Source organism: Rhodotorula paludigena (assembly GCF_050403205.1).
Source record: "Rhodotorula paludigena JCM10292 DNA, Rt_paludigena_JCM10292v1_ctg45, whole genome shotgun sequence".
Lineage (NCBI taxonomy): Eukaryota > Fungi > Basidiomycota > Microbotryomycetes > Sporidiobolales > Sporidiobolaceae > Rhodotorula > Rhodotorula paludigena.
The window spans coordinates 41217-66309 of record NW_027481413.1 but is presented as its reverse complement, the minus strand read 5'-3'; the positions used below and the strand labels follow the sequence as shown (position 1 = coordinate 66309).

At 62.0% G+C, this 25093-nt stretch overlaps 13 protein-coding genes across 13 annotated transcripts; 7 read left to right on the top strand and 6 right to left on the bottom strand.

Moving 5' to 3' along the window:
• Positions 1-41: 41 nt before the first annotated feature.
• On the bottom strand, positions 42-1407 carry JCM10292_005866 (uncharacterized protein; the record flags this gene model as incomplete). The annotated part of the gene is made up of 9 exons (XM_076651080.1): positions 42-82; positions 147-259; positions 330-397; positions 457-581; positions 641-807; positions 872-919; positions 994-1056; positions 1119-1145; positions 1217-1407. 9 exons carry the CDS (start codon positions 1405-1407, stop codon positions 42-44), a joined length of 843 nt encoding a protein of 280 aa, XP_076503364.1.
• Positions 1408-1846: 439 nt separating this feature from the next.
• JCM10292_005865 (uncharacterized protein) lies at positions 1847-2178 on the top strand (the record flags this gene model as incomplete). Its single annotated transcript, XM_076651079.1, has 2 exons — positions 1847-2063; positions 2129-2178. The coding sequence occupies 2 exons, from the start codon at positions 1847-1849 to the stop codon at positions 2176-2178; spliced, it is 267 nt and encodes an 88-aa protein (XP_076503363.1).
• A 332-nt stretch (positions 2179-2510) lies between these two features.
• JCM10292_005864 (Mpv17/PMP22 family protein) lies at positions 2511-3539 on the bottom strand (the record flags this gene model as incomplete). The annotated part of the gene is made up of 6 exons (XM_076651078.1): positions 2511-2642; positions 2699-2819; positions 2877-3162; positions 3219-3306; positions 3359-3412; positions 3477-3539. 6 exons carry the CDS (start codon positions 3537-3539, stop codon positions 2511-2513), a joined length of 744 nt encoding a protein of 247 aa, XP_076503362.1.
• A 492-nt stretch (positions 3540-4031) lies between these two features.
• On the top strand, positions 4032-5338 carry JCM10292_005863 (uncharacterized protein; the record flags this gene model as incomplete). The annotated part of the gene is made up of 7 exons (XM_076651077.1): positions 4032-4219; positions 4282-4330; positions 4394-4475; positions 4534-4776; positions 4833-4891; positions 4949-5182; positions 5246-5338. The coding sequence occupies 7 exons, from the start codon at positions 4032-4034 to the stop codon at positions 5336-5338; spliced, it is 948 nt and encodes a 315-aa protein (XP_076503361.1).
• A 290-nt stretch (positions 5339-5628) lies between these two features.
• JCM10292_005862 (uncharacterized protein) lies at positions 5629-7110 on the bottom strand (the record flags this gene model as incomplete). Its single annotated transcript, XM_076651076.1, has 10 exons — positions 5629-5669; positions 5729-5764; positions 5824-5900; positions 5956-6023; positions 6091-6215; positions 6282-6445; positions 6524-6571; positions 6635-6697; positions 6778-6804; positions 6914-7110. The coding sequence occupies 10 exons, from the start codon at positions 7108-7110 to the stop codon at positions 5629-5631; spliced, it is 846 nt and encodes a 281-aa protein (XP_076503360.1).
• A 447-nt stretch (positions 7111-7557) lies between these two features.
• On the bottom strand, positions 7558-9854 carry JCM10292_005861 (uncharacterized protein; the record flags this gene model as incomplete). Its single annotated transcript, XM_076651075.1, has 13 exons — positions 7558-7693; positions 7758-7826; positions 7887-7974; positions 8031-8052; positions 8166-8230; positions 8293-8409; positions 8469-8571; positions 8639-8748; positions 8806-8881; positions 8970-9146; positions 9223-9242; positions 9309-9527; positions 9584-9854. 13 exons carry the CDS (start codon positions 9852-9854, stop codon positions 7558-7560), a joined length of 1473 nt encoding a protein of 490 aa, XP_076503359.1.
• Positions 9855-10812: 958 nt separating this feature from the next.
• Positions 10813-13249, top strand: LYS4 (homoaconitate hydratase LYS4; the record flags this gene model as incomplete). Its single annotated transcript, XM_076651074.1, has 5 exons — positions 10813-11010; positions 11071-11096; positions 11155-11436; positions 11502-13150; positions 13212-13249. 5 exons carry the CDS (start codon positions 10813-10815, stop codon positions 13247-13249), a joined length of 2193 nt encoding a protein of 730 aa, XP_076503358.1.
• A 246-nt stretch (positions 13250-13495) lies between these two features.
• Positions 13496-14454, top strand: CAT5 (putative monooxygenase CAT5; the record flags this gene model as incomplete). Its single annotated transcript, XM_076651073.1, has 3 exons — positions 13496-13873; positions 13962-14161; positions 14247-14454. The coding sequence occupies 3 exons, from the start codon at positions 13496-13498 to the stop codon at positions 14452-14454; spliced, it is 786 nt and encodes a 261-aa protein (XP_076503357.1).
• A 464-nt stretch (positions 14455-14918) lies between these two features.
• Positions 14919-16037, top strand: JCM10292_005858 (uncharacterized protein; the record flags this gene model as incomplete). The annotated part of the gene is made up of 7 exons (XM_076651072.1): positions 14919-15033; positions 15110-15206; positions 15274-15369; positions 15427-15516; positions 15583-15694; positions 15753-15901; positions 15971-16037. The coding sequence occupies 7 exons, from the start codon at positions 14919-14921 to the stop codon at positions 16035-16037; spliced, it is 726 nt and encodes a 241-aa protein (XP_076503356.1).
• Positions 16038-16530: 493 nt separating this feature from the next.
• On the top strand, positions 16531-17019 carry JCM10292_005857 (uncharacterized protein; the record flags this gene model as incomplete). Its single annotated transcript, XM_076651071.1, has 3 exons — positions 16531-16652; positions 16741-16813; positions 16894-17019. The coding sequence occupies 3 exons, from the start codon at positions 16531-16533 to the stop codon at positions 17017-17019; spliced, it is 321 nt and encodes a 106-aa protein (XP_076503355.1).
• Positions 17020-17196: 177 nt separating this feature from the next.
• Positions 17197-21204, bottom strand: VPS41 (Vps41p; the record flags this gene model as incomplete). The annotated part of the gene is made up of 15 exons (XM_076651070.1): positions 17197-17523; positions 17583-17665; positions 17721-17820; positions 17885-18021; positions 18079-18154; positions 18211-18330; positions 18392-18580; positions 18638-18878; positions 18935-19062; positions 19118-19210; positions 19265-19368; positions 19426-20119; positions 20172-20428; positions 20487-20628; positions 20692-21204. 15 exons carry the CDS (start codon positions 21202-21204, stop codon positions 17197-17199), a joined length of 3204 nt encoding a protein of 1067 aa, XP_076503354.1.
• Positions 21205-21575: 371 nt separating this feature from the next.
• Positions 21576-23275, bottom strand: JCM10292_005855 (FAM50/XAP5 family protein; the record flags this gene model as incomplete). The annotated part of the gene is made up of 11 exons (XM_076651069.1): positions 21576-21623; positions 21725-21750; positions 21815-21863; positions 21940-22046; positions 22125-22137; positions 22202-22321; positions 22392-22597; positions 22657-22796; positions 22869-23071; positions 23137-23168; positions 23248-23275. 11 exons carry the CDS (start codon positions 23273-23275, stop codon positions 21576-21578), a joined length of 972 nt encoding a protein of 323 aa, XP_076503353.1.
• Positions 23276-23460: 185 nt separating this feature from the next.
• On the top strand, positions 23461-24800 carry JCM10292_005854 (Rab family GTPase; the record flags this gene model as incomplete). Its single annotated transcript, XM_076651068.1, has 9 exons — positions 23461-23463; positions 23588-23617; positions 23684-23718; positions 23796-23800; positions 23893-24015; positions 24155-24188; positions 24249-24461; positions 24528-24589; positions 24664-24800. The coding sequence occupies 9 exons, from the start codon at positions 23461-23463 to the stop codon at positions 24798-24800; spliced, it is 642 nt and encodes a 213-aa protein (XP_076503352.1).
• Positions 24801-25093: the final 293 nt, after the last annotated feature.

Here is a 25093-nt window from a genome sequence, read left to right as displayed (position 1 = left end):
AAATGTGTGTCGTGAAAAGGATGATACATGCATACGAGCGTCTACGTTGGCGGCAAGATCTTGCGCAGCCACCTCGCGATATCTGCAGCACGGAAGGAATCGTCAGTGCTCGTGATGGATGCGAAAGGCCGAGGAAACACACGCACCCTTCTCCTCGTCCTTCACCATGTAGTGCTCCAATGCCGGGTACGTGTGGTGCTCGATGTCCTTGAAACCGATCTTGTGCAGTAGTCCGATGCTCTCCTCGCCCCAGGTCACGCTGTGACGCGAAGAGACGGGTCGGGTCAATTCGTGGTCGGACATAACTCGGAATTACGAGATGGACGCACGGAACGACGTTGTCGGCTTCTCCATGACCGTAGAAGACGGGCGCCTCGTGCGCATGCGCAGTTTGCCACTGCGGGTGCAAGATATGAGTACTGCTTGTCCTCGAGAGAACAGACGAAGCGGGCGTACCGGATGCCTCCATTTGCCGCCCGACTTGTCGAGTTTGTATGCCATCGGCAGCCATCCAGACAAGCACATGATACCGCCGAGGTGGTGCTTGGTCGTAAGGCCAGTGAGGAGGGACATGACGCAGCCTGCGAGTGAAGCACATTAGCCTTTCGAGCCAAACAGAACGCCGTGTCAGGCGACGCACCCTGAGAGAAGCCGGCTACGACGATGCGGTCGGGCTCGATGCCTTTGTCAATCTCTGCCTGGACGAGCGCGTGTATCCGCGCTACGCTCTTCATCATGCCCGTCTCGTCTTCTCGCGTCGGCATGGGCGTGTCGGGCCCCAGCTCAGTGAGCTCATCGATATCGAACCTGTTCGAGAAAAAAGACATGAGCAATGCCTCCTAGGCGGCAGACACTGACGAAAGCCGCTCACCACGCTCGCATCAGGTTGCCGTCATTTGCGGTCACGGGCACATCCGGCCTGTGGCTCATGGCTTCAGCTCCTGATCATGAAGTACCCGACTGGAGTGACAGGATATGCGGAAGAAGACGCACGCGCTCGGCAGCACGAACGAGACCTGCCACAGCTCCTGTCGCAACCGCTCGACCATCTCAAGCCTGTCTCCAAGTTTGTCAGCTCCACGGTGTGTGCGCGACCCGTAGGTCAAGACGGAACTTACCCAAGCTGTGCCGTCCCTCCCAGACCGCTAGAAGGGCAAGGGCAAGGTCAGCTCCATCATTGCGCATTCTGCCTCGCAGTCTGACGAGCGCGACGCACTGCATGAAGATGACGGATGCGCTGTGCCGTCCGATGCCCAGCACCGTCAAATCGGTACCCGCCTGCACGGCTTGATTGTTGACCTCCCATCCGAGCGGCGGAGTCGTCCACAGAACGTAGGCATAGAGGGTGCAGAGCGCAGCAAAGCCGTACAGGACCCAGCGCAGGGGAGACTGCTGAGCTTTCGGCATGGTGCAAAGCAGGCTCAGCGGTGCGCAAGAGCAGCTTGAGCAGGAGCAGGAGCAAGTGGTAGCTGGTGACGGGTTGGTGCAGCGGCTGCAGCGGCGGGGCGAGGCGATGCAGGTAGCGTGCATGCACTGATTTGTGTTCCGAAAGCCAAAGCGTCCGAGGCGAGACCTTCGATCGCGGCTGGCAGCGCCCGAGCCCGACGGGGCAGGTCGTGGTCGAGATGGCCGGCTGCGGAAGGTGCGCCAAATGCTCTTCATCCTCGCCCGTCCCGCCTCGCCTCAGGGGCCGGCCCGCGGGCCAGGGCCTCCCGCTTGCTGGCCAGTCGTTTCTGATACTCGCTCGGCGCGCCGCTGCCCCAACCCCTCCCTGCTGCCCTGCTCTCCTGCTCCTCGCTTCTCCTGTATCGCTCTCCGGGTCTTCACCCATCCCACGCTCCTTTCAATGGCGTCCAAGGCGGTCCTGGCTGGCCAGTCGCTCCCGCGCATCGTCAAGAGCCGCTTCGGTACCGCCGCCGTTCGCCGCGCGACGGTCCTGCACTCCGTCTCGGCGCCCCAAACCCTTGCCGCTCCTTCCCTCCCCGCGGCGCAGGCGCCTGCCACTGCTCGCACGGGTCCTCCGCCATTTGCGACGGCCGCTACCCTCCTTGAGCCGTCCTGGCGTGAGTTGCCCGACCCACAATCGCGCCACAAGCTCGACCTGCTGACCTGCCTTGCTCTCGTCCAGTGCGCGCCAGCCTGCGTCAGAAGACTGCGCAGGGCCGCATCACCCTTTGAGCATTCAGCTCCGCCTCGAGCGTCGAGCTACGGCTGTAGCCTCGTCGATGACCCCGTCGTCGACCTCCGGATCATCGCGTCTTGCAGCTCCTCCCCCTTGTTCCGCGCGCTGTCGCAATCTGTAGCCCTACTCGCCGGATGTTTGGATTTTCTTGCTTACACACACCCAGACCACACGCCTACAAGCTCCCACAGCCCCTACACTCTTTGTAACCCACGATCCTTGGCCTCTCGTTGCCGCTTCGCCAGCCATGACTGTGGAAGAGCACTAGCATTGCCCCTGTTCACACAGAAATAAAGGTACCACGGTTTTGTTGCAGATCATACAATGTCTACGCCTGTGCCCGGAACGCCGTCTCCAGCGAAAGGAAGATGGTCCACATCAGGTTGACCACGCCCGAGAGCGGGACGCGGTACTTGAGCGGGATGTAAAGGAACATGACGATCTGCACAAAGGGCCAGATCTGCGACTCGTCCGTCTGTTAGTAGCGAAAAGAGAGGGAGAGGAACATCGCCGCACCTTCCAATTGGCGATGAGAATGGGCCATAGACTGTTTTCGACTTTGATGAAGATTTCGCTGGGCGTGAGAAACTCCATCATGCCCATGCAGACAAGGAAGACGATGAACGAGATCGGTGCCCTGCGTTGGCGGACTGTGAGTCTGCTGCCCGGACGGAGAGGCGGGCAAAATACCCACATGAAGATCTGGTCGGCGGCAATCCGGCGCAGTAAGACCAGCTTGTTCACTGGCGGCACCGACGTCGGCGCAGGCGTAGCCTCGCCGCCCAGCATCGGCTCAAGCGCAGGATCCGGCTCCGAGGCCGGGTTGAGCGGCGGCGCGTGCAGCACCAGCGAGCTTGTGCGGCGGTGGACCTTCGGCGTGCCGTGCATGGCGTCAATCGTGACGCCTTCGAGCGGGACAGTCTGCGTCATGAGCGGCTGCTCGGCCGATACGCGCAGCGGGTAGGCGCGCTCGAGGTAGGCTGGGTAACGGGCGCGCGTCAGCAGTGAGCGACCTTGTGAGTGATGCATCACGGACTGTTCCACATGACGGCTAACGGTGCGATGCCCATGCCAAAGACGAAGAAGCGAAACGTCCGCGCCGAGTCGTACGGGCTGTCACTCGTCTGCTCCAACGGACGTCAGCGTGATTCTTGCCGGCTCAGTAAATGGGCGCACAAAGAGCAGCTGTGCAGCGATGTCTGCGATTGCGTTCAGGGAGCCATAGATGACCTGTATGAGGCGGCGGGGTGAGCTCGAAGGTGAAGAGGATGTGGGGCTTGTGCGGCCGACGCACCGAGGTCCCGAGATTTGGGTACAGCTCAAAGAAGACCCTGTGCAGCAGAGATAGCGGCGACATGGCAGCAGCAGCGGCGGCTAGGCAGGCGCGATGAGCAAGCAGAAGCAGGAGGCCCAGCAAGAGGAGCACGACGTCGGCAGCCGGAAGGCGCGTCGAGCGGGGGCAAGCCGGAGCTTCGAGACAGAGGGCAGCCGTGTCCGAAGCCAGAGCATGGGCAGAGGCGGGGCGAGCGAGAATGAAGGTGCGCAAGTTGTCCGAAAGAGGCAGGGGCGCGCGCGGGAGGCGGGCGAGGCGGCGCACAGCGTTGCCGTTCGTCGCTTCCAGAGCCGGGTCTCAGGCTGCAAAGGACCGCCACCGCCTGGCCAGGCTCGACAGGTCTCAGGCTGCAGCCCACACTGGGCGGGGCTCGGACACTGCTCACGCTTCCGCCTCTTCTGCTCTCTCCCCCTCCCGCTCCCGTCCCCTGCTTGTCGTCGCTGGTCGAAACCGCCTGCGTGCTGCACTCGCTTGCTATACCCCTTGCACGCCCAGCCAGTCGGTCTTTGTGGCGCCATGGTCCTCTCGCGGCCCTTCGTGTTCGGCGTCGCCGTCTTCCTCTTCATTCTCCTCGGCACGGGCGGGCACATGCACCGCGACAAGATCCAGACGGCGTACAACAAACAACGCGACGTCTGGCTCACGGCACGGCGGTCACGCTTTAAGCGCGTTGTCTCGTTCGGAGACTCGTTGAGTGACGCAGGGTGCGCTTCAAACCTTCGTTCCGCGCCCAGCGCCAGCGCGCTCACGTCCTGACCACTCGCAGAAATGGCGCATGGCTCTTCACCAACAAGACCTGGCCGAAGGCGGATGCCGTGCGTTTCTTCCTTGCCCGAATGGCTCGTGTCCAGCGCGCTGACAGGCCGCTTTCCTCGCAGTACGTCGGCCATCGCTTCACCAACGGTCCCGTCTTCTCCGAGTACGTCGCACAGACGCTGCGAGTACCCCTCATCAGCTACGGTGCGTTTTCTAGCTCTTCCATTACGAGGCAGCGAAACTCACGCGTTTCTCCTCGCAGCCACTGGTGGAGCCAGTATTTCGTACCGCGTGTCGAGTCGCAGTGGCGAGCACGGCATGATGCCCGTCGACTGCATCTTCGAGCAGATCAAGAAGTATAGCGAGGGCAAGACGGACGAGAGCGACACGCTCTTCATCTTGTACGCGGGCGCCAACGACGCGTACTTTGCGCTCGACGAAGGAGGAACGCCCGACGAGGTTGTCGAGGACCTGAAGACAGCAGTCGCGCAGCTGCACAAGATTGGTGCGTCTCTTTCGCTGAGTGCTTTGCTCCGTCACTGACCAATCAACCTTCTGCAGGCGGCCAGTACATTATCATCCCGACGCTTCCTCCCATCGGCGAGAACTACCCATACGCCGTCCGTGCATTTCTCATGCTCCGATGCATCAGCCGCTTACCCCCACCTCGCTCGCAGAACGCCCTTCCCGAAGCAGCGCCGCTCATGTACTTCTTCTCGACCGAGCTGCGGAAGCAGTATATGGCGTGGGCAAAGAAGGAGACCAAGGTCGCGATCGCCGACTTCTACAGCCTCTTCAACCGCTTGATGGGCACGCCTGAAAAGTACGGCTTCAAGCGGGAGTACCTCAAGACGGGATGCATCGCGCACGACTGCCGCGAGCACTGGCGCGAATACATCTGGTTCGATGACGTGTGTACTCGTCTGCCTTTCTGCAGTACTGCACGTGGGTGCTGACCTGCTCTCATTGAACAGTACCACCCCACAACCTATGTGCACTCGCTCATGGCGGAGGAGTCACTAAATGCCCTTGACAAGGTTCTGCGACCAAACCACCGCGTGTGGTAGGCGCCTGAATGGGAATCCGCTATGCTGTGCCCATGTTTTTTCGTATTGCGGAGCGAGTTTGTTGCGGGCAACGACTTGTCGGATTGGTGTGTTACTCAGTCTAGACCCATGTAACGCTATCGCATCATCACGATCAAACCGGTTCTCGCCTCCTCTGACAAGAGACACGAACGCTCGTAGCGTCTAGAGGCGAGCCCGGCTCTCCATTGGGCGGCGCTGGGCGAGAATTGCTGATATTGCAACAACAGAAGATGCGATGGGCGGACACAAGCAGTGGATTAGGGTTCACGTCACGTCGGAGGAAGCAGTTTGGCAAGCCAGTCCTCGAGATCTGCGAAGAAGAGAGTTAATCTACACTCCGCTAGGTGGCTGGAGTGACAGAGGACGCACCCTGCTTCTCCTCCTTGCCCATATCGTGCTTAAGGTCTGTGCGGCAAGCCTCAGGTCAGCTCTAGCGACTCAAGCATCTGCGCGACTGGACACACATGGATAGATGTTGTAGTCGATGTTTTCGAAACCGAGATCCGCGAGGTGCGCTATGCTCTCTTCCGCCCATCGGAGGCTGCGAAAAACCGATGAGCCAAGAATGAGACTAAAGGAGAAAGGAAAGAACGCACTGGACGACGTCGTCGAGTTCTCCGTGACCCCAGAAGACCGGCATGTGATGCGCGTGGTCGGTTTGCAGCTGCGCCATTCGTTGTCAGTCAACCGTAGCATCCCGGCGAGCTGCTCCTCCAGATGCGAGGACGCACCGGATGCCGCACGTGCGTCCCGACTTTTTTGATCTTGTAGGACAGGGGTAGCCAGCCCGACATGCACGCCACGCCAGCAATCTTCGCTTCGGACGATATTGCCGACAGTAGAGCAGACGCGCAGCCTACATACACGCGTCACAAGGGTCAACTTCGGTGAAGAATGCGTAGGACAGGGAACCGGGTCGCACCTTGGGAGAATCCAACCAGCACGATCCGTTCCTGCTCGATCCCCTTTGCCATCTCCCCGTCAATGAGTCCATGTATGCGCGTGATCACCTTCTCCATCCCCTCCTCGTCTTCCAGCTCAGGCAGCGGGTCGTCTGGCGTCAGCTGCACGTTGTCGATATCGAACCTGCATCGTCCAAATCGCCCTTCAGGGGTAAGCCGTGGATCCGCATGCCATGTATCCCAGCGATGGTATAGTACGGACCAAGCGAGTGTGTCCACGGCGCCCTTGGCCGTGAGAGGGAGAAACGTCCTGAGCGGAAGAGCGCAGGCTTAGCGCGTTAATCTCGGCTGCATCGCCTTGAAGAAGGCTTACGCTGATGGTAGGAGAAACGAGACCTGCCACAGCCGCTGCCGCAGACGTGCGACGACAGGAACGCTGGGAGCGATCCGAAGTGGGGGTCAGCATCTCGACTTCCCGCATCCTGATGGCCAGCTCCGGCGCTTCAGCAGACGTACACTTGAGCAGCGTTCCCCGCAAGACCGCTGGGAACATTTGTGAGTGGGTCGTCAGCTTGAGCACTCCATTCCGCGAGCGAGCAAGCCCCCTCCGACCTCCTCCTCGCGGGACCCTGATGGCAGCTGCACGACGTACTGGATGAAGATGACGGTCGCGCTGTGTCGCCCGATACCCAGTATCTCGATCGTGTCGCCCGGCACGTTGCTCGCCCGCCAGACGTCCCAGCCGAGCGGTGGGGTCCACCACAGGTTGAAGGCGTAGACGAACACGAGCCCAAACAGGCCGCGAAAGACCCAGCGTAGGGGCCGGTCGGGCGCCCGCTTCTCCCGCATGCCAGCGCCCCAGCCTGATAAAGCGGAGCAGAGATGCGAGACAGCAGATCAGGAAGAGCGAGGAGCCGACCGCGGCGCGGTTGCCGAGCAGCGTTGCACGGAGGACGCCAGAATGCCTCTCAACCCGCCCGGAGGCCGTCGCCGAGAAAGTCTCGGAGGCAGCGACCCGGAGATGTGTCGAGACGGGCAAGTCTGAGGAGGGGCGGGTCCCGCAGCTTCCGCGCGGAAGCACTCCAGATACTCCTTTCTGCTGCTAAGCATGCATGCGGACGAACTTGTTGGCTGCGATTCATCGCGATTGAGGGGGTCATAGAAGCAAATCACGTGCAAATGGCGGCGCGCTCGTCCAGACTTCCATTGACGTGTGCAGTCGTTTGCAATACTGGTCTAGCCATGTGAGAGTGTACAGGGAAAAGACGGTACAACCTAGCGACAAGGGAGCATCGCCTAGAACGCAGACTGCGGACATGCGACGGCCGGGAGAGCGCGCGGAACGGGGCGACCTTGGACGCGGTACCAGTGTTGCGCGACACGAAGGGCATTGGCGTTCTCGCCGGCGGTGCCACCATTTGGGTAGTAAAGCCTGCGGCAGCGGCAACCTCAGCCCGATGTCGCGTGCAAGCAAAGGTGAAGGGCGTCAAGCGCACGAATACCCGTCCTGGTGCTTCACAAACGCGCAGCATTCGTCGTCGTGGCCGAACACGCTCCAAATCATGCTGCACGGCCAGCACATGAGCGCCGCCTGAGAACTCCGGCCCGAAGCAGGGTAGACGCACTCGCCAAGGTAGGCGCCGCTGCCCTCGATTACCGCCAGATAGTCCTCGAGCGAAACCGAGCTGCCCGTCGGCGTCCAGTCGTACTCGCCTATGGAAACGACCACGTGAGCAAGCGGCTGCGGCAAAGTGCCAAAGCGAACGAACCGATGAAGAAACCCTTCTTCGCCTGCTATGCGAGCTTGAGTTCTTCTTTGAGGATGCCGAGATTGCGAGGGTACTATATTGTCCCAAGAGGTCAGGGGCACGGGTCTGGTGGAGCCGTGGACAGCAGATACGTACGCCGTGATCGCTCATGAGGTCGACTCGTGGTACCGTCAAGCCGGGTGCGGTCGCCTTGGTCGAATCTGTGAGAGCGGCGGGATTTTTTAAATCAGGCGGTGGAATGTCACAGCAAATGCAGACGCACAGTTCCAGAAACCGCCACTCCCGTCAATGATGAGGTGCTGCGAATCGTACTTCCGGATGGTATCGATGATTGCGTTGGTCCAGGATGCTGGCGGCCACATCTCCGCGTTGATGTAACCTGCGCGCTCGGTGTCAGCGCATGAGTCTACGGGTGCAATATGTCTCAGGGCTGCGCACCGCCGAGTTCGTTGCCCGTCTCCCAAGCGAGGATGGTCGGGTCGTTTCCGTATGTGAGGCCGGTGTAAGGATTGCGACGCTGGATGATGCGCGAGATGTACTCCTGCCAGACGTTGCGCGTCAGCAACGAGGTGAAGCTCGAGCTGGACTCCCGGTCTGCCTCAACGCACGGTGAAGTAGCGGATCGGCACCTTCGACTCGTAGAACTTGGCACAGTTGCGGTCGCGCGACAAGCCTGCGAAGTCGACGAAGTTGCATTTGCCGCCGTGGTAGTAGTTCCCTGTGAATGCAAGATGAATCATGAGACGGGTCGAGACGGATTGAGATCAACCCGTACAATTGTCCGTCAGCGGGAAAATGAGGCGCAGCCCATATTCGCGCGCAGCATAGATGACATAGTCGCGGATGTCCCACTGCAAACAAAGAACGAGGAGGGTCAGCCGTCGTTTAGAGCAACTGGAGGATCAGCCGTCGTCGAGTCGAGCGGACGGCGCAGCGCACAGCAGATTCGCGGAAGACGCCTGGTTCCGGATTGAGATTCCATTCGTTAGCCGGACCAACCGAAATACCGCACGTGTGCACTCGAACCGTGTTGGCGCCCATGGCGACGGCGATGGCGAGAGCTTCGCGGATGCGACCTTTGCTGGGCGGACTGCCAACGGGCCCGAGGTTTTCGTCCTGCGAATGGACAACGAGGAAAGTCGGCACGGTGAAGGTCGCGCGAGGGAGACCGCGAAAGAGCAATCAAAGCTACCTGGCACAGCCAATAGATGTCTGTTTGAATAAGAGGAATCGTTCGGTTAGTCCTGCACGCAAAAGACTGGCCCACACAAGACGCACTCGGTCCGACGATCCGGTACGGCTTGTCATCGAGCGTGAGCAGCTGACTGTCTTTCGGGCGCTTCACGAACGAAGTAGGCTTCGGAAGCGTGCCGGTTCCACTGATAGTCGTGTCGCCAGCGGTGTACGAGGGTGCGCACGTTGAGGCGGGGCGAGTCGTCGTAGCCGCGGCCGCTCGGGTGCAGGTCGAACCTGCCTGCACGAAGCCGGCGTTGCATGCTGTGGCCCGGACCGCCCGGTCAGCGAGAGTCTAAGAGGGTCGTACCCACACGCACCCCAGACACAAATGCCCTGATTGCGATTGCATCCCGCATAGCCGTTGGCAGGAATGGCGAAAGCGCCGATACGGCAGTCGCTCGACGTTGCGCACTTGAAGCTCGCGGCGGCGGTGGTCGTCGTCGCTCGAGCCGTCGTCGTGGTCGTCGTGGCCCGAGTAGTCGTAGTGGTCGTCGTCGTTGCACGAACACACTCGTCATTCTGCGAGATGAAGCCGTCGCTGCAGGCTGGGAGAAAGGCGAAATTCAGCGAGTTCCTCCAGATGCCCATCGCGCAATCGCAAGGCGACGACGTACCCCAGACGCAAACGCCACGATTGCGGTTACAGCCGGCATAGCCATGCTCGGGCACCGCGAAAGCGCCGGTGCGGCAGTCGGAGGTTTGCGAGCAAGGGAACGAGGCGCGGCGGTGGAGAGAAGTGCTCGTGGTCGGGGCGTGAGTCGGAGTGGTCAAGTGATCGCGGAGTGCTCTCTGCAGGCGGCGATGGTGCGAGGCGTGGCGTGCAGGCTCTTGCAAATGCCCGAGGGCGGAGACGAAACAAGCGGCGACGAGGAGCGAAAGGAGCGAAACGAGGAGTCGCAGGCCCGCCATCGCGGTCGAAGCCTGCTGACTGGGTGGAGCAGGTGTACACAGCGAGCGAGCAGAACGAGTACAAGCACGGGCAGCACGAGCCAAGCGGCAGGACTTCCGGAGCTGTTGCCCCCGATCGAGTCGCGGAAGAGGGTCGTGCGCATCTCGACACGCGGACGCGCGTGAATGCAGAGGCCGCATATCCGCCTACGTTGATTCACTTCTCGCACGGAGTCTGCGTGGATTGCGTCAAGGTGCGCATTGTGCCCATGGAGCGAGATCAGGAGCGACGAGATTGGTGCGTCGAAAGCGCGGTGACGCAAGCCGCTGGGCCGCGGTGCAGCCACGCTTCGATCCAGACAGCAGGAGCCCTTTCCGCGCCGGACTGCTGCACTCTGAGAAGCAGTTGCGAGCGGTCGGAAGTGAGGAGGCGACGGACCGCGGTCGGGAGCGGAATGTTCGTTCTCGGTTTCACTCAGCCCGTACACGCCGAGCAGCTGCATTTAAGGTTGCTGTGCTGTGCACTGAGCCTGCTCGCGCTTCCCGTGGTCCCGCACGAGCGCTTCCTCTCCTCGCTCATCCGCCCCTCCCCGGAGTCAACTCGTCCGCGTCTCCCTCCCGCCGACCTCCGCTTTCCCGCCGTTCGCACGCACGCGCCATGTTCGCCCTGCGAGCTCGCTCGGCCGCCGCCGCCCGCCCGGCGCTCGCGTCTCGCCGCTTCCTCGCGACCCATGCCAAGATTCCGCAGGGAGTCGTCGAGCAGATTGTCCAGCGCCATGCCGTCGGGCTCCCCGAGGGCAAGGTCGTGCGCGCAGGAGACTATGTCATGATCCGGCCGCAGCACGTCATGACCCATGTGCGCTCTGCTGCGCTCTCGCCTCCGTGACAGGATGAAGCTGATCTCGCTTGCGCGCAGGACAACACCGGCCCGGTCATCAACAAGTTCGTTCCAAGCCTCGCAGACGTGAGAGCGTTTCGCTGACCGCGGGAAGTGCCGCAGGTTCAAGTCGATTGGCGCGACCAAGATCTCGAACCCGCGACAGACCGTCTTCACGCTCGACCACGACGTGCAGAACCGCTCGCCGGCGAACCTCGCCAAGTACGCCAAGATTGAGGCGTTCGCCGGCGACCACGACGTCGACTTCTACCCGGCCGGCCGCGGTATCGGCCACCAGGTCATGATTGAAGAGGGCTACGCGTTCCCGGGCGTCATGACGGTGGCCAGCGACAGTCACTCCAACATGTACGGCGGTGTTGGCTGCTTGGGCACAGCTATCGTCCGGTGAGTACTCGAACAGGACGCTCTTCAAGGCGGGACGGCGGAACTGACCTTCTTGCCTGCGTCAGAACGGACGCAGCGGCCCTCTGGGCGACGCAGCGAACGTGGTGGCAGGTTCCGCCCATTGTTCGCGTCAACCTCGAGGGCAGGCTTCCTCCCGGCGTAACCGGCAAGGACGTCATCATCGCCCTCTGCGGCGGCTTCAACAAGGATGAAGTCCTGAACCACGCGATCGAGTTCCACGGCTCGGGTATTCCTCACCTCAGTGTCGACGAGCGCCTCGCAATTGCCAACATGACGACCGAATGGGGCGCGCTCGTCGGCGTCTTCCCGACGGACGACGTGCTGCAGAAGTGGTACGAGTCGCAGCTCAAGAAGCTCGAGCTCCGTCGCTTCGAGCTCGGTGGCAAGTCGGCTGGCTCGCTCTCGTCGTCGTCGAGCGACCACCCGCGCTTGAACGCCCAGCGCATCGAGTCCATCTTCGCCAACCCGATCAAGGCCGACGAGGGCGCCGTCTACGCCAAGACGCTCACGCTCGACCTGACCACCCTCTCCCCTTCCGTCGCCGGGCCCAACTCGGTCAAGGTCGCGACTCCGGTTCCCACGCTCGCCGAGCAGAACATCAAGATCAACAAGGCCTACCTCGTCTCGTGCACCAACTCGCGTGCGTCCGACATCAAGGCCGCGGCCGACGTGATCCGCGGCAAGAAGATCGCGCCGGGCGTCGAGTTCTACATCGCCGCCGCATCGTCCATCGTGCAGAAGGAGGCCGAGGCAGCGGGCGACTGGGCGGCGCTCGTCTCGGCAGGCGCAAAGGTGCTTCCGGCGGGCTGCGGACCCTGCATCGGTCTTGGGACGGGCCTGCTCGAGGATGGCGAGGTCGGCATCTCGGCGACGAACCGCAACTACAAGGGCCGCATGGGCAGCCCGAACGCGCTCGCCTACCTCGCGAGCCCGGAGGTTGTCGCTGCGTCCGCTCTCGCCGGCAAGATCGTCGGTCCCGAGGTCCCTGGCGCGAGCCCGTCCGGCAACGCGCCCGAGCTGTCGATCGAGGTGCACTCTGCGGCCGCATCCTCGGCGTCCTCCGCCGCTGCGGTCGCCGAGCCGCTCCTGCCCAACTTCCCCCCGCTCTTCTCTGGTCCTCTGCTCTTCGCGCCGCAAGACAACCTCAACACGGACGGCATCTACCCGGGCAAGTACACGTACCAGGACGACATTACGATCGAGAAGCAGGCCGACGTCGTCATGGAGAACTACGACCCGGCGTTTGCGTCGCTCATGAAGTCGCTCAAGTCGCCCGCCGCGTCGCACAACCCGGGCGGCGCGCAGCGCAACGGCTCGGGCGTGCTCCTCGCGTCGGGCTACAACTTTGGCACGGGCTCGTCGCGCGAGCAGGCGGCGACGGCGCTGCTGAGCTCTGGCGTCCCGCTCGTCCTGTGCGGCTCGTTCGGCGACATTTTCAAGCGCAACTCGATCAACAATGCGCTCATTTGCGTCGAGTGCCCCGAGCTCATCGAGGACCTGACGACCGACTTTGGCAAGGACGGCAAGCGCAACCAGGGCGGCCAGGACGGCAACCTCACCGTGCAGACGCCGTACTGGGTCGAGGTGGGCAGCGTCGACGGCAAAGTCACGCTGCGCAAGGAGCAGGGCGGCGAGGTCGTCAAGGAGTACAAGGTCGGCGCGGTTGGCGGCAGTGTCCAGGAGATGTGGCTCGGTGCGTCAATCTTCTCTCTGCTGCTCTCATCGTTCAGGATCACTGACATCTTTTCACACAGCTGGTGGCCTCGAAGGCTGGGTCCGCGAGCGAATCTAGAGGAGTCATCACGGTAGAGAGGCGCGGAGAGGCTGTGAGACGGTGATGAGGCGATGTTGTAGGGCTAGCTCCCACTGTTGGCTTTCCGCGGCACCTGTATTTCTCTTGCATCCCCTACGAGTGACTGTCTGCACAGGAGAGATCTTCGCCACAGTGACCTGAAATGACCTCGATCTGCATGACCTTCGCGGCAACGCCTCTTGCTTCCGCCTCAACGTCCCCTTCTTCGCTGAACGCCCGTCGAAGATGCTCGCGCGCACTCCACGCACCTTTGTCGCTCGCTCGGCGTGGCCCGCGCTGTCCCGCGCGCATTCGTCGCACGCTGCACCGCCGTCGTTCGCTCCGACGAGGACGACCTCGGCCGACACCGAAGTTCCGTACGGCGACCCGACGCTAGCCTCGAGCGCCTATCTGCCCCGGCAGGCGGACGACCCACCGCTCACAGCCGAGCAGGTCCGCGCCGTGAGCGAGCTGCCCGACTTGACGCCCCGGCAGCGCAAGATCATCGACGAGATCATCCGCGTCGACCAGGCCGGCGAGTTGGGTGCCAACTACATCTACTACGGCCAGCAGGCCGTCATGAGCAATCTCAGGCGCGACAAGCGAGTCGCCGAGCTTGTGCAGGTGCGTCTCGAGGCGATCGCACTCGTCTCTCGTCCTATGCGGTGCATCGGGCAGTGCAGCTGATGTTGCACGATGTCGGTGCGCACAGGCGATGTGGGACGGCGAGAAGAAGCACATTGCGGCGTTCGACAAGCTCATTACGCAGTACGAGGTGCGGCCGACGGCGCTTTACCCGCTCTGGAAAGCCATGGCGTTTGGGCTGGGCGCAGGTACCGCGCTCATGGGCAAGCGAGCGGCGATGGCGTGCACCGAGGCGGTCGAGACGGTCATCGGCGAGCACTACAACGAGTGAGCCGTGTGTTTCCCTTGACATGTCGCCGAGCGCGACATTTCGCGGCGGACTCGCTCATTCTTCGGTCAATTCCGCTCACAGGCAACTCGAGCTCCTGAAGAAGGACATGCCCGACCACCCGGCTATCCCGCTCCTCGAGAAGATCCTGGTCGAGTTCCGCGACGACGAGCTCGAACACCTCGACACGGCCGTTGCGAACGAGTCGCAGCAGGCGCCGGCATACTCGCTGCTGAGCGCGGTCATTGCAGGTGGGTGTCGATGGGCTATTGCGGCAACGAGCAAGGTCTAGAAGGTCGCCTCTCCTGTACGGTCCGGGGGCCAGTAGACCACGCGCCGACGTTCCGAGCGGCATCAGCAGTGCATTGTTGTATCCTCGTTCTCGACTCGTTCTTTCGCAATCTGCAGGAGGTGCGGGTTGCGCCTTGCACTGGCAGGATGGATCCGCTGCTTCATATCGGCGAAAGGACCCCGGCTTCCTCTTCCCTTGCCGACTTTATGGTCCGTACGGGGTCCTGCCTGCACAAATCCTCTCTGTGCATGCTTTCGAAATGAACGGGTAAGGGAGAGGAAAGGGTCGAGCACATTACTTCCGCGTCTTCGGGTTGTGGTTCGTCGCTTCGCTCCATCCCGCTCGCCCCGCGCAGGCGAGAGCTGAGCAGGTGTTACTCCGACCTAACAAATAGCTCTTGACTGAGCCAGTCGAGCCCTCCAGTCCGCCTCTCTGCGGCTCCGACCGTCCCCCACCCGCGAAGCATGGCGAGCACCATCAACGGCATTAGCGCAGAGCTGCAGGCGCTCGAGGATGCGGTCCCGAACAAGGTCGACTGGCGCTACGAGATGCGCCGCGAAGCGCAGGAGATCCTCCCCGGTCCGTCGCCCGCTCCCCTCCTCGTGCTCGACGCGTCTCGCCTCGAGCTGATGAAGCCTTTGCCTCACCGATGCAGGGCTCTTCGTCGGGCCTTTCCAGCCCAGTTGGAAGCTCGAGACGCTCCAGGGCCTCGGCATCACCCACATCCTCTGCATCGCAGAACCTCGCGAGTCGTGCGCTTCCCTCGACCTCTCCTCGGAGTCGCTGAACGCGACGCTGACCCGCCTGGCCCGCTCACAGGCACCTGTTCAAACCGAGGTTCCCAGAACACTTCGTCTACTCGATCCAGGACATCCGCGACGCCGACGACCAGAACCTCATCCGCATCTTCCCCCAGTGCGTCCCCTCGTCGCCCGAGTATTGCGCATATCTGACAATTTTCGTGTTCTTTAGAGCACAAGCATTCATCGAATCGGCGTTGTCGGCGGGCGGACGCGTGTATGTGCACTGTGGAGACGGAATCAGCCGCTCGCCGGCGATCGTGTGCGTCCTACTTTGACGCTTGCTCCACCCAAACTAAGCGAGACTTACGGTCCTCGTCCTCTGCAGCACGGCGTACGTCATGATCAAGACGGGCCTGACGCACGAAGACGCGTTTGCGTTCGTCCAGGCGAGGCGGTTCTGCGTCGCGCCGCGAACCGAGTTTGTACACCAGCTTGAGGTGCGCTCACCTTCGCCCGCCTTACGTTCCCTCCCAACTGACATGTCATGCATCACAGGCGTACCGCCCGATCGTGCTCGCTTCGCAAGCGGTCGCGGCAGACCGGGGGGCGCAGGCGGGACAGCGGGCGCGGCGGCGGGGCCGTGACGACGATGAAGACGAGAGCGATGCATATGGCGACATGAACATGGACGGAGGAGGTGCCATGTGCGTGTCCTAACAATCGCGTCCTCGTCTCCACAGCGTCAGAGGCTGACTGGACCTTCCCGCTCGCAGGTCGATGGACGCAGACATGGCTCCGCGCATTCCTGCTGCGCCAGTCTGGACCGGTCCAACCGCATGATCGCCGCATTACCCACCGCAATTCGTCTCCAGCATACCGGTACTCTACCTCGCAACCCCGCAGCCCTCGATACCCCCGCCGTCGTCTCGTCTGCTCCGCATGTAGCACAGTTCCCTCCTCCCCTGCCGTGCCCCTTCCGTCGTTCCGTCTTTCACGGTTGTGCTTACGTCTCTCTGGGTATCCCGCGCCTTGTGTTCGCCCTCGTAGGACGAGCCGCAGTGACGTGCACGAGTCGTTCCGCATTTCCAATGTCGCCTTCCTCGTCTGTTCGCAAGCGAAGCGCGTGGTCGATTGGCTTCTGCGGGCTGTGTAGGACTCAGAGGAGGCAGGAAGGTGTGCGAGATTCCAGCGCGACTCGCGCCGGGGCGACCGACCCTCGACACAACGTCACTCGCAACCTCCGGCGCAACGCGGGCGAAGGTCACGCTCGCGACTTCGCGCTCTCTCTTGCTTTCTCTCTCCCCATCCTTGCTCTAGCACGAATCCACCAGCAATGTACTCGTCGATGCTCCCCACCATCCGCACTACGGCCCGCCTCCAGGCTCGCCGCACGTTTGCGTCGACCCGCCCGTCGCTCGACCTCAACCACAAGGCCGGCGAGGTCCTCAAGAAGGGGTGCGTCCTGCCACCATCCTCTCTGCTTCCTCGCTCGCATGAGGAGCGAGGCGACGAGCAGAACGCTGACGTCGTTGTGGCGGTGCAGCATCGAGGCAACCGAGTCGGCGACGCAGTCCGTCAAGGAGGCCGTCGCACCCGCCGTGAACGCTGCGAAGAACGTGCGCTCTTCTCTCCCTGCCCCCCGCGAGACGAGAGTGCAGAGCGCTGACCTCGCACTTCCGCTTCCGCGCGCACTCAGGTTGCCGGTGACGCGTCGGCGGAGGCGAAGAAGGCGGGCGCGGACCTCGAGGCCAAGGGCAACAAGGCTGCTGCCGACGTCAAGTCCGAGGCGAAGAAGGTCGAGGCGGAGCTCAAGAAGCCGTAAGGGGCATTCGAGGGTGTCGCGATTCGTAAACGACTTGTGAAAAGGAAGTGCATCTGTGCCTCTCACTTGCGGCCAGCAAAGGGTGAGAGGCTCTGCGCAGTGTTACACAACACGGGCTGAACACACGGCAACATTAAGTCGGGGCAAGTCTACCCGCATTCGATACGGGGTCGATTATCACGCGGCGACATCGACACGCACGGCGCGTCGCCGTCCGTTCTTCTCCTTCTCCTCTGCCAGAATTCCTCTCAGCTCTTTCACCGCCCGCACCTTGGCCTCCATCTCCCTTCGCGCCTCGCCAAGAAAGCCTCCTGCGGCATCGTCGTCCTCGTCCTCGTCCGCACCGGCGCGAGTCGCGGCAAAGAGCGCAGCCGCGACGAGCTGGTCGCGCTTTGTGAGCGGGGCGAGGGGCGACAGGCCCGCGAGAGTTGGGTCGGAAGCGGTCGAGGCGAGAGAGGGAAAGGCGCTCAGGCCGGAGTAGGTCGAGCCCGAGAGGAAGCGGACCTGCGGACGCACAAAATGTCAGAAAAGAGCGCTCTAGCTGAGCAAGCAGGGAGACGCACGCCGAACGGCAGAGAGGGAGGGACGGCACCGCCGCTCAAGTGCGGGAAGATAGCTTCGCCCGTGTTCAGGTCCTTCGTTTCACCTTTTAGGCGGCACAGTCAGCGACACGGCCGATGACATGAGGAGACTCGACGCACCGTTCCACAAGAAGCCGTTCGTCTGACTGCCGTGCAGCGACAGCGCGAGACTGCGACAGTCACTGTACAGGATCGTCTTGCACCCCTCCATGAGCGAGATCTGCGACGAATGCGCGTCGGTCAGGCTGGCGGGTCAATCCGACACGGTCAAAGGTCAGACGCACCTGTAGATTGAAGTCCTGCAAGATCTTGATGAGCGCAGGCTTGAGTCCGGGGATTTCGAGACCATTCTGGATGCGCCGGATGAGACGGATCGGGTCAATCTCGGCGCCGACATTCTCGAGCAGGCCGCGAATGAAGCCTGAAGGCGGAGAGCAGTCAGATTGCTGCGTAGATGACGGCACAGAGCGAAACGTACGCGGCTTGGTCTCCGAGTACCGCAGCAGGTCCTCCCAAAGGTCGTTATCATTCTGCTCCTTGGCGAACTCGATGGCCTGCATACGGAAAGTGTCAGTAGGGACCTCTTGAGCTACTGCGTGTGCAAACGCACCCGCTGCACGTCGCCAAGCCGCTCGATGATGAGGTTGAGCGCGCGCTTATTGTCGCCCATGCGACCCAGCAAGAAGACCATCTCGGGTACAAGGTCGCGCGCGTCGCAGATCTTGTACGCCTGTAAGAACGACGGGACAGTCAGAGCGATGCGGATCGACGAGAAGAGAACCGAGACGAACCCGCTCGAGGCTGTAGTAGTTGCTCGCGCGGAGGAAATCCATGAGCTTTGCCTGATTGTACTCGGCATATAGGTCGACCTGTAGATCCGAGTAGTCGAAGGCAAGTTGCGGGTCCTTGTCGAACAGGGCATCGAGGTACATGAAGAGGTATCGGCGATGGTCTTGCAGTTGCGCGATGACACGGGGTATCTGCCGAATTCGCGTTAGATCACGAAGGTGAGAGCCGCACTCGTAGGCTGTGCTCACAGGAATGGAATGGGTATGGTCGACCAGGAGCTCGATGGCGGTGCCATGCTGACAGTCAGCGTGTAGGGCCTCGTGCCCCTCCTTCTGCTTGCGCATTCGCTGGTCGAACTCGATGAGCTGGAGCGCTTGGTCCTGAATGTCGGTAAAAAGGTTGTGGTCGCGGATGAGGGTAAAGACATGGGGTTCTTGCAGCTGGAGGAAGTAGGGGAGGGCTTTGCCAGGCTGGCGCGCGAGGATGTGGCTGGAGCATGGATGGTCAGCGAGTCGTTATGCTGCATGGCGGTCCGAGTAACATACAGCTCGGCGATGCTCTGCAGCAGCGTGCGCGACTTGGACGACCTTTCGAGTTGCCCCTTGATGGCGAGAATGACCGCACCGACGTCGTAGATGTCGTGCGGCCAGGCCTTGATCGTCCGAAGGAGTGCCTGTGATCACATATCGTCAGTTTCGTATGCTGTCGGAGAGAAAGGCTCGACTCGCGTCGTGATCGTGTCGGAGGTAGTGCGCCAGGATCATCTCATAGACCAGGCGGCTCAATTGCGGGTCGTGTGTTGGGACGAAAGGGATGATGGTCTGTTCGGAAGGCGGAGTCAGTACAGATTTGAAGCCTTTTCCAAGCGTACGTACCTGCAGCTGCCCCTTGTCCGCAAAGAGGAAGACCCAGTCCTCCCATAGCTTGGCGTTGATGCCGAGGATCTTTGGGCACGTCGCAGCAGCCTTCTCGTATTGACCTGGAATGCGAATCGGCGTGAGTTTGGCTCCTGAAGAGCTCTGAAGGCTCGGCTCACCATCGTCGACCAAGTGCTCGAGGTAGCGTTTGCCCACGTCGGACACGTCGAACCCGCCGGCAGTGTCGAGCCCCGACTTTTCGAGCGCGTGCAGTGCTTCTTCAAAGCGCTGCATCTCGATGAGCCAGACGATGTGGTCCTCCTCGTCGCGCGTGCGTGCGACGACGATGTCTTCAGGCGAGACGACGAGGAAGCTGTGGCCGTCCGCGGCGGGCACGAGGCTGTAGTCGCGGCACTGGAAGCGCGCATAGTTGCGCAAGCTGATGGCGTCAGACGAGAGCTCTTCGCCGTCCCGCGAGATGATGCGTAGTTCAGGTCGCGAGCCCGCCTTCCGCTGCTGCTGATTCCGATCCTCCGTCGCTTCGTCGTCGTAGTCGTCTTCGGTCGTATAGGCAAGTACGAGGAGGTCGCCGTTCGTGCCGTATGGCGCAATGCCCGAGATCATGCAGTCGACTTGGAAGATGGCGACGACCTCGACGAAGAGCTCGGTCGCGCTAGGCAAGCCGGGCACGGCGCGCTTGCTCTCGCGGTCCTTGACGGCGGCGACCTTGATGACGTCGGCCCATGCGATGAGCAGCGTACGGTCGTCGCGCCAGTGCAGGTTGCACTTGAACAGGTCGGCGCGCGGACTATCCTCCGAGCGGCTGATGTAGGTGATTCGTTGACCGGTTGCAGTGTCGTATATCCGAACGCCCTGTTTCGGGAGCGTCAGATTCTGACTTGGGGTGCACAAGGGGCAAACGCACAGCATCGCTTGCCCAGGCGATGAACGTTCCCCTCCACTCGACAGCCCAGATCGGCCCCTCGCCCGAGAACAGCGTGACATCCTTCTGTCCGAGCCAGCCCTTCTCTGAAAGCACGAGCGTGCCCGCCATACCGCCAGAGACGAACTGACGAGTGTTGCGTTTGCCGTACAGCGGTTCGAGGGCGACGCAACGCATCGGGCGCTGCATGTCGAAGATGTGCGCTTCGGGCGTCGTGAGCGACTGGATTGCGACTCGACCTGAATGTAGGATAGTCAGCGGTGCATGACGACAAGGCGGAGAGGTAGGCGAACGAACCGTCCATCGAGGCGCTCGCCACGAACTCGCAAGTCGAGTCGACGCTGAGTCCGTTGACCATGGCTGAGTGCGGTCGATAGCGCTTGACGAACTGACCTTCGGGTGTGAGGACAAAGATGGCGCCATTATGCGTGCCGAGAATCTGCAGAACGGACAAATTCAGTAAAGCGGAGCGCGGAAGCCTGCGAGAGCAGGTACGACGCACGATATACTTGCTGCAGACCGCTACTGCACTCGCAGTGTCCTTCGCGAAAAGCTCCTGCGTTCCGCCGCTAAGCCTGGCATACTTGAGCGTCGGCTCGTCGTCCTCGTCGTCGTCGGACCCGCTCTCGTCGGCGTCCTCCGAGGCGACCTCCTCGCTAGCCGAGTCGCCCTCCCCTAGCCCATCATATTTATCGTCATCAGGGCGGTCAGGCGGATCAGGCGGCGCCACGGGCCCCTCGAGCGGTATCCGCTCCTCCCCCTCCTCCGCCTCGACCTCTGTTTCTGGCTCGTCCGCCTCAGAGCTGTCTTCTTTCTCCTCGTCACCGTCCTCCTCACTGCTGCTGCTCCCCTCGACGGCATCTCGAGCGCCCTCCTCGCCCCCACTCCGTCGCCGCACCGTACTCCCCGCACTCCCGACCGAGTGCAGCATCCCCTCTGTGCTGGGCACGACGTCCCGTTCGTCCTTCTCGAGCGCTTTCCCCTTCCCCTTAAGTCCGTTCTGCGCAGGGCGCATCCCGCTTGAGCGGGCGTGAGAGGGCGGAGAGCCGCCGGTCGAGAGCTGGGCGGACGGGGAGGGCGCGCGCGAGGTCGATGGCGAGGGCGGCGGGCGGAGTGAGAGCGCGGATGACGCGCGTGAAGGCGTACGCGGCATCGAGTCAGCCGCCGGCTGAGTTCTGAGCTTGCAAGCGGATGGGCGAAAGCGAAACGAGCGACGTCGACTTGATCATCATCAGCGAGATGAGCGGGTTTCGACTTCACGCGAGATATGGCTCAGGTGGCGTAAGCGAGTGTGTGAAAGGGTCATAGTGCACAACAGAATGAGCTAGTTGCAGATCTACGAGACGACATCGACTTTCCCCCCACCTCTTGCCGCCCCCGTCGCATTCATCCACGAATGCTGTACTTTTCGCGGATGACTTCGGGATTGAACAGCTGCAAAAAAGAAAGTGTGTGAGTCTCGCGCCGGCAAAGGCATGCGAGAAAGGGCGGCAAGCCAATGCCTCGGGAGCAAAGCGGCGGCATGCGCGACTCACCTCCCATCGTGAAGCCGGGAAGATGTCTGCACGGCCGACGAACAAGCTCAGCGCGCATAAGTGAAGAACGTTGCTGAAGCAGCGACATACGTTTGTTCCGGTTGTACCAGCTCCGCTCGATGACCTTGCCCGCGTGCGACTGTGTGAGCCCTCCTTCGTCAGCTGTTTCTTGACGTTCTAAGCATGTGAGCATCGCAAGAACCATCGAGACGCACCTCGTCCTTCTCGATTTTGGCGTCGTGCGTCAATCGCACGTCGTCGTGGACGTCAAAGTTGAACATGGGGCCCGACTTGCCGCGGTACTTGTTGATGATGAAATCGTCTGTACAGGCATGAAATGAAGGATCGTCAGCAACGGCAATGGTGTGTATCGCACGTCGAAACCCAATCGAGGACGCACAAAAGGTGTAGTGCTGCACGGAAAGGAGGGAATCAGGTCAGTCTCGACAGCACGAGGGTGGATGTTCAGACACGCACATGGGGGATGATCAAATCCTCCTTGATGTACATGAGGTTGTCAACCGAGATGGCCCGCAGCTCGGGGAATTGCTGCCGGCACTTGTCGAGGAACTGCGCGATCGTGTCGCCCTTCTTGCACTGCGGTAGTGGCATGCAGGGTGATCAGTCCCACGCCTTTCTCAGGCTCTGGATACACCACAAGACGCACCGTGACGACCTTGCGGTGCCCGCTCCCGTCCCAGTACGAGTACGTGATCTCGATCTCCTCCTGCTTCATGTCCTCCTGCAGCTTGAGCCACTTTTTGCGCAGCTCGTCGCGCTCCTGCCGCTCGGCCTCTTCGCGCTCGCGGTCGGGGAGGAAGTGCGTGTCGACCGTCGGGTTCTTGCTGATCTTGACGCGCTTCGAGGCGGGAACTGCGCGGGTTGTGCATGCGTTAGGTTTCGTGTTCCAGCAAGGTGAGCGAGAGACGCACCATCGGCATCGTCAGCCGGAGAATAACCCTTGCCCTTGCCCCTGAATGACTCTTCCTCCTCGTCGCCTTCGCCATCGTCGAATGAGAGCTTGACCTTGCCCTTGTCCTTCTTCTTCTTCTTGATCTTGCGCTCCTCATCTCTGCGAGCGCCTCAAGCGGCACGTCAGTCCGTGCTTCACCCTCGTCTCTGTGGGAAGTGAATGAGAGCTCACTTTCGCTCGGCGACTCCGGCAGCCTCCTTGCGCGCCTCCTCCTCGAGCTTCTCGCGCTTCTCCTTGAACTCAGACAGCTGCACGAGACCGTACGTCGATTTTTTGAGCGTCTCCTCGACGCCGTCGGTCTTGGACGTGAAGCGGTCCGAGCCGGTGCGGTTGCGGTTGGCCTGCAGGTCCTCCTTCTGCGCGGCGAACTCGTCCTGGGAGGGTAGTCCAAGTCAGCGAAGGGGACTGGTGGTAGTAGCAGCGGCACTAGTAGACGGACCATGATGGCCTTGCGCTTCTTCTCGAGCTTGGCTGGGGAGCGTAACAGGGTGAGTTGGTCGTGAGGAGCGGTCGAGGAGAAGTGGCGCGCGCAGAGCGAACGAGAGCGCACCGAGCTTCATGGCTTCCTGGGCCGACATCCTGGGCAGTTCTGATCCTAGTGGCGCCCTCACTGGCTCTCCAGGCCTGCGTGCAGGCGGTGTGCGGATGCGGAGGACGTTGCGCGACGGCGGCGGAGGCGCGGCCCTCGATCTCGCCTCGCCGCGTCTTTGCGCTCCAGAGTTGTCCGCCCCGCCTTTGCCCGCAAGCACTCGACGCGCACAACATGGTGAGCAGCGGACCACGCCCTCCCCTCTCTCGCCGCTCGTCGCTCGTCCCATCGCGTCCAAGCCACCTCACGACAAGTGCTGACGCTCACACTGACACGCCGGGTGGTTGACGCGCGCCAACAGGGTGACTCGAGCTACGACTACCTCTTCAAGGTGCGCGCGTCCCTCTAGAGTTGCTGCAGTAGTCCCGTGCTCATCACCCGCCCCTCGTCCGCGCAGGTCGTCCTCATCGGAGACTCGGGCGTCGGAAAGTCGTGCGTCTCTGCTCTCGTGCATCTCGCAAAGCTCCGCCCGACACGCGCTGACCTCGCACTATGGCGCGCCTTGACAGCAACCGTACGTCGCCGGTTCTCCGCCCGCTCCCTGCTGCATCTCTCGCGTGTCCGTTCCCCGCGCGCAGTTCCCGCTCACACGCTCGATACGCGCAGTGCTGTCGCGGTTCACGCGCAACGAGTTCAACCTCGAAAGCAAGTCGACGATCGGTGTCGAGTTCGCAACCCGGTCTATCCAAGTCGAGGGCAAGACGATCAAGGCGCAGATCTGGGACACGGGTGCGTCGAGCGTCTTTCTCATGCGACGGTCCGGCAATGCGCCGGCTTGCTCGGAGCGCGCGCGTGTGCAAGCGTCGTGCTCGGTCGTCAGGCTGTATACCGATCAGCCTCGCTGACGGTGGATTCTGTCGCGCTGCAGCTGGTCAGGAGCGGTACCGTGCCATCACTTCGGCGTGCGCAGCCTCTGCCCTGTGCGATGCCTCGGGCGTGCGCTGAACTTTTCGCACTTGCAGATACTACCGCGGCGCGGTCGGTGCCCTCCTCGTGTACGACATTGCCAAGCACGCGACCTACGTCAACGTGCTGCGCTGGCTCAAGGAGCTGCGCGACCACGCCGACTCGAACATTGTCATCATGCTCGTCGGCAACAAGAGCGACTTACGCCACCTTCGCGCCGTGCCGACCGACGAGGCAAAACTCTTCAGTCAGGAGAACGGGCTGAGCTTGTGCGCTGCTTCATGCCTTCGCCACTCTCTCGATGAAGGACTGACGACGTTCTCACTCCCACGCAGCATCGAGACTTCGGCGCTCGACGCGTCCAACGTCGAGGGGGCATTCCAGACGATCTTGACGGGTCCGTCGCGCAACGGATTCTCGGCGCTCTGCTACAGCCTGCTGACCGTGATCGCTTTCGTTGGTCCGCCACAGAGATCTACAAAATCGTCTCGCAGAAGCAGCTCGAGGCAGACCCCATCTCGTCGCAGCGCCCCGGAGCCGGCTCGTCGATCGAGATTACGCCCTCTGCAAACGACGGCGGCCAGAACCCGAGCGGTAAGTGCTGCTGAGCGCGCCCGCTCCGGCGCTCTGGGTCTTTTCGCCGCGGCCGCAGGTCTCTTTGTTTCCGGGTTCGGTTCGTGAGTTCGAGGGAGCTGGTCTCTCGTGTCGGTGCGGTGCAGTGCGGCGCAGACGTGGAGGCAGAGCCGCTCCTCATTATTCCCACTCCTTCTCTCTACTCACGCCCGGCCGCCCTCGCTCTCTCATTTTGACGGACTCTGTACCTTCGTCTTCTTCGCCCTCTCCTCTGGCTAGTGCGCTCCCGACTCGCCCGTGCTGCTTCGATGCCCCGTCTTCTGTTTCT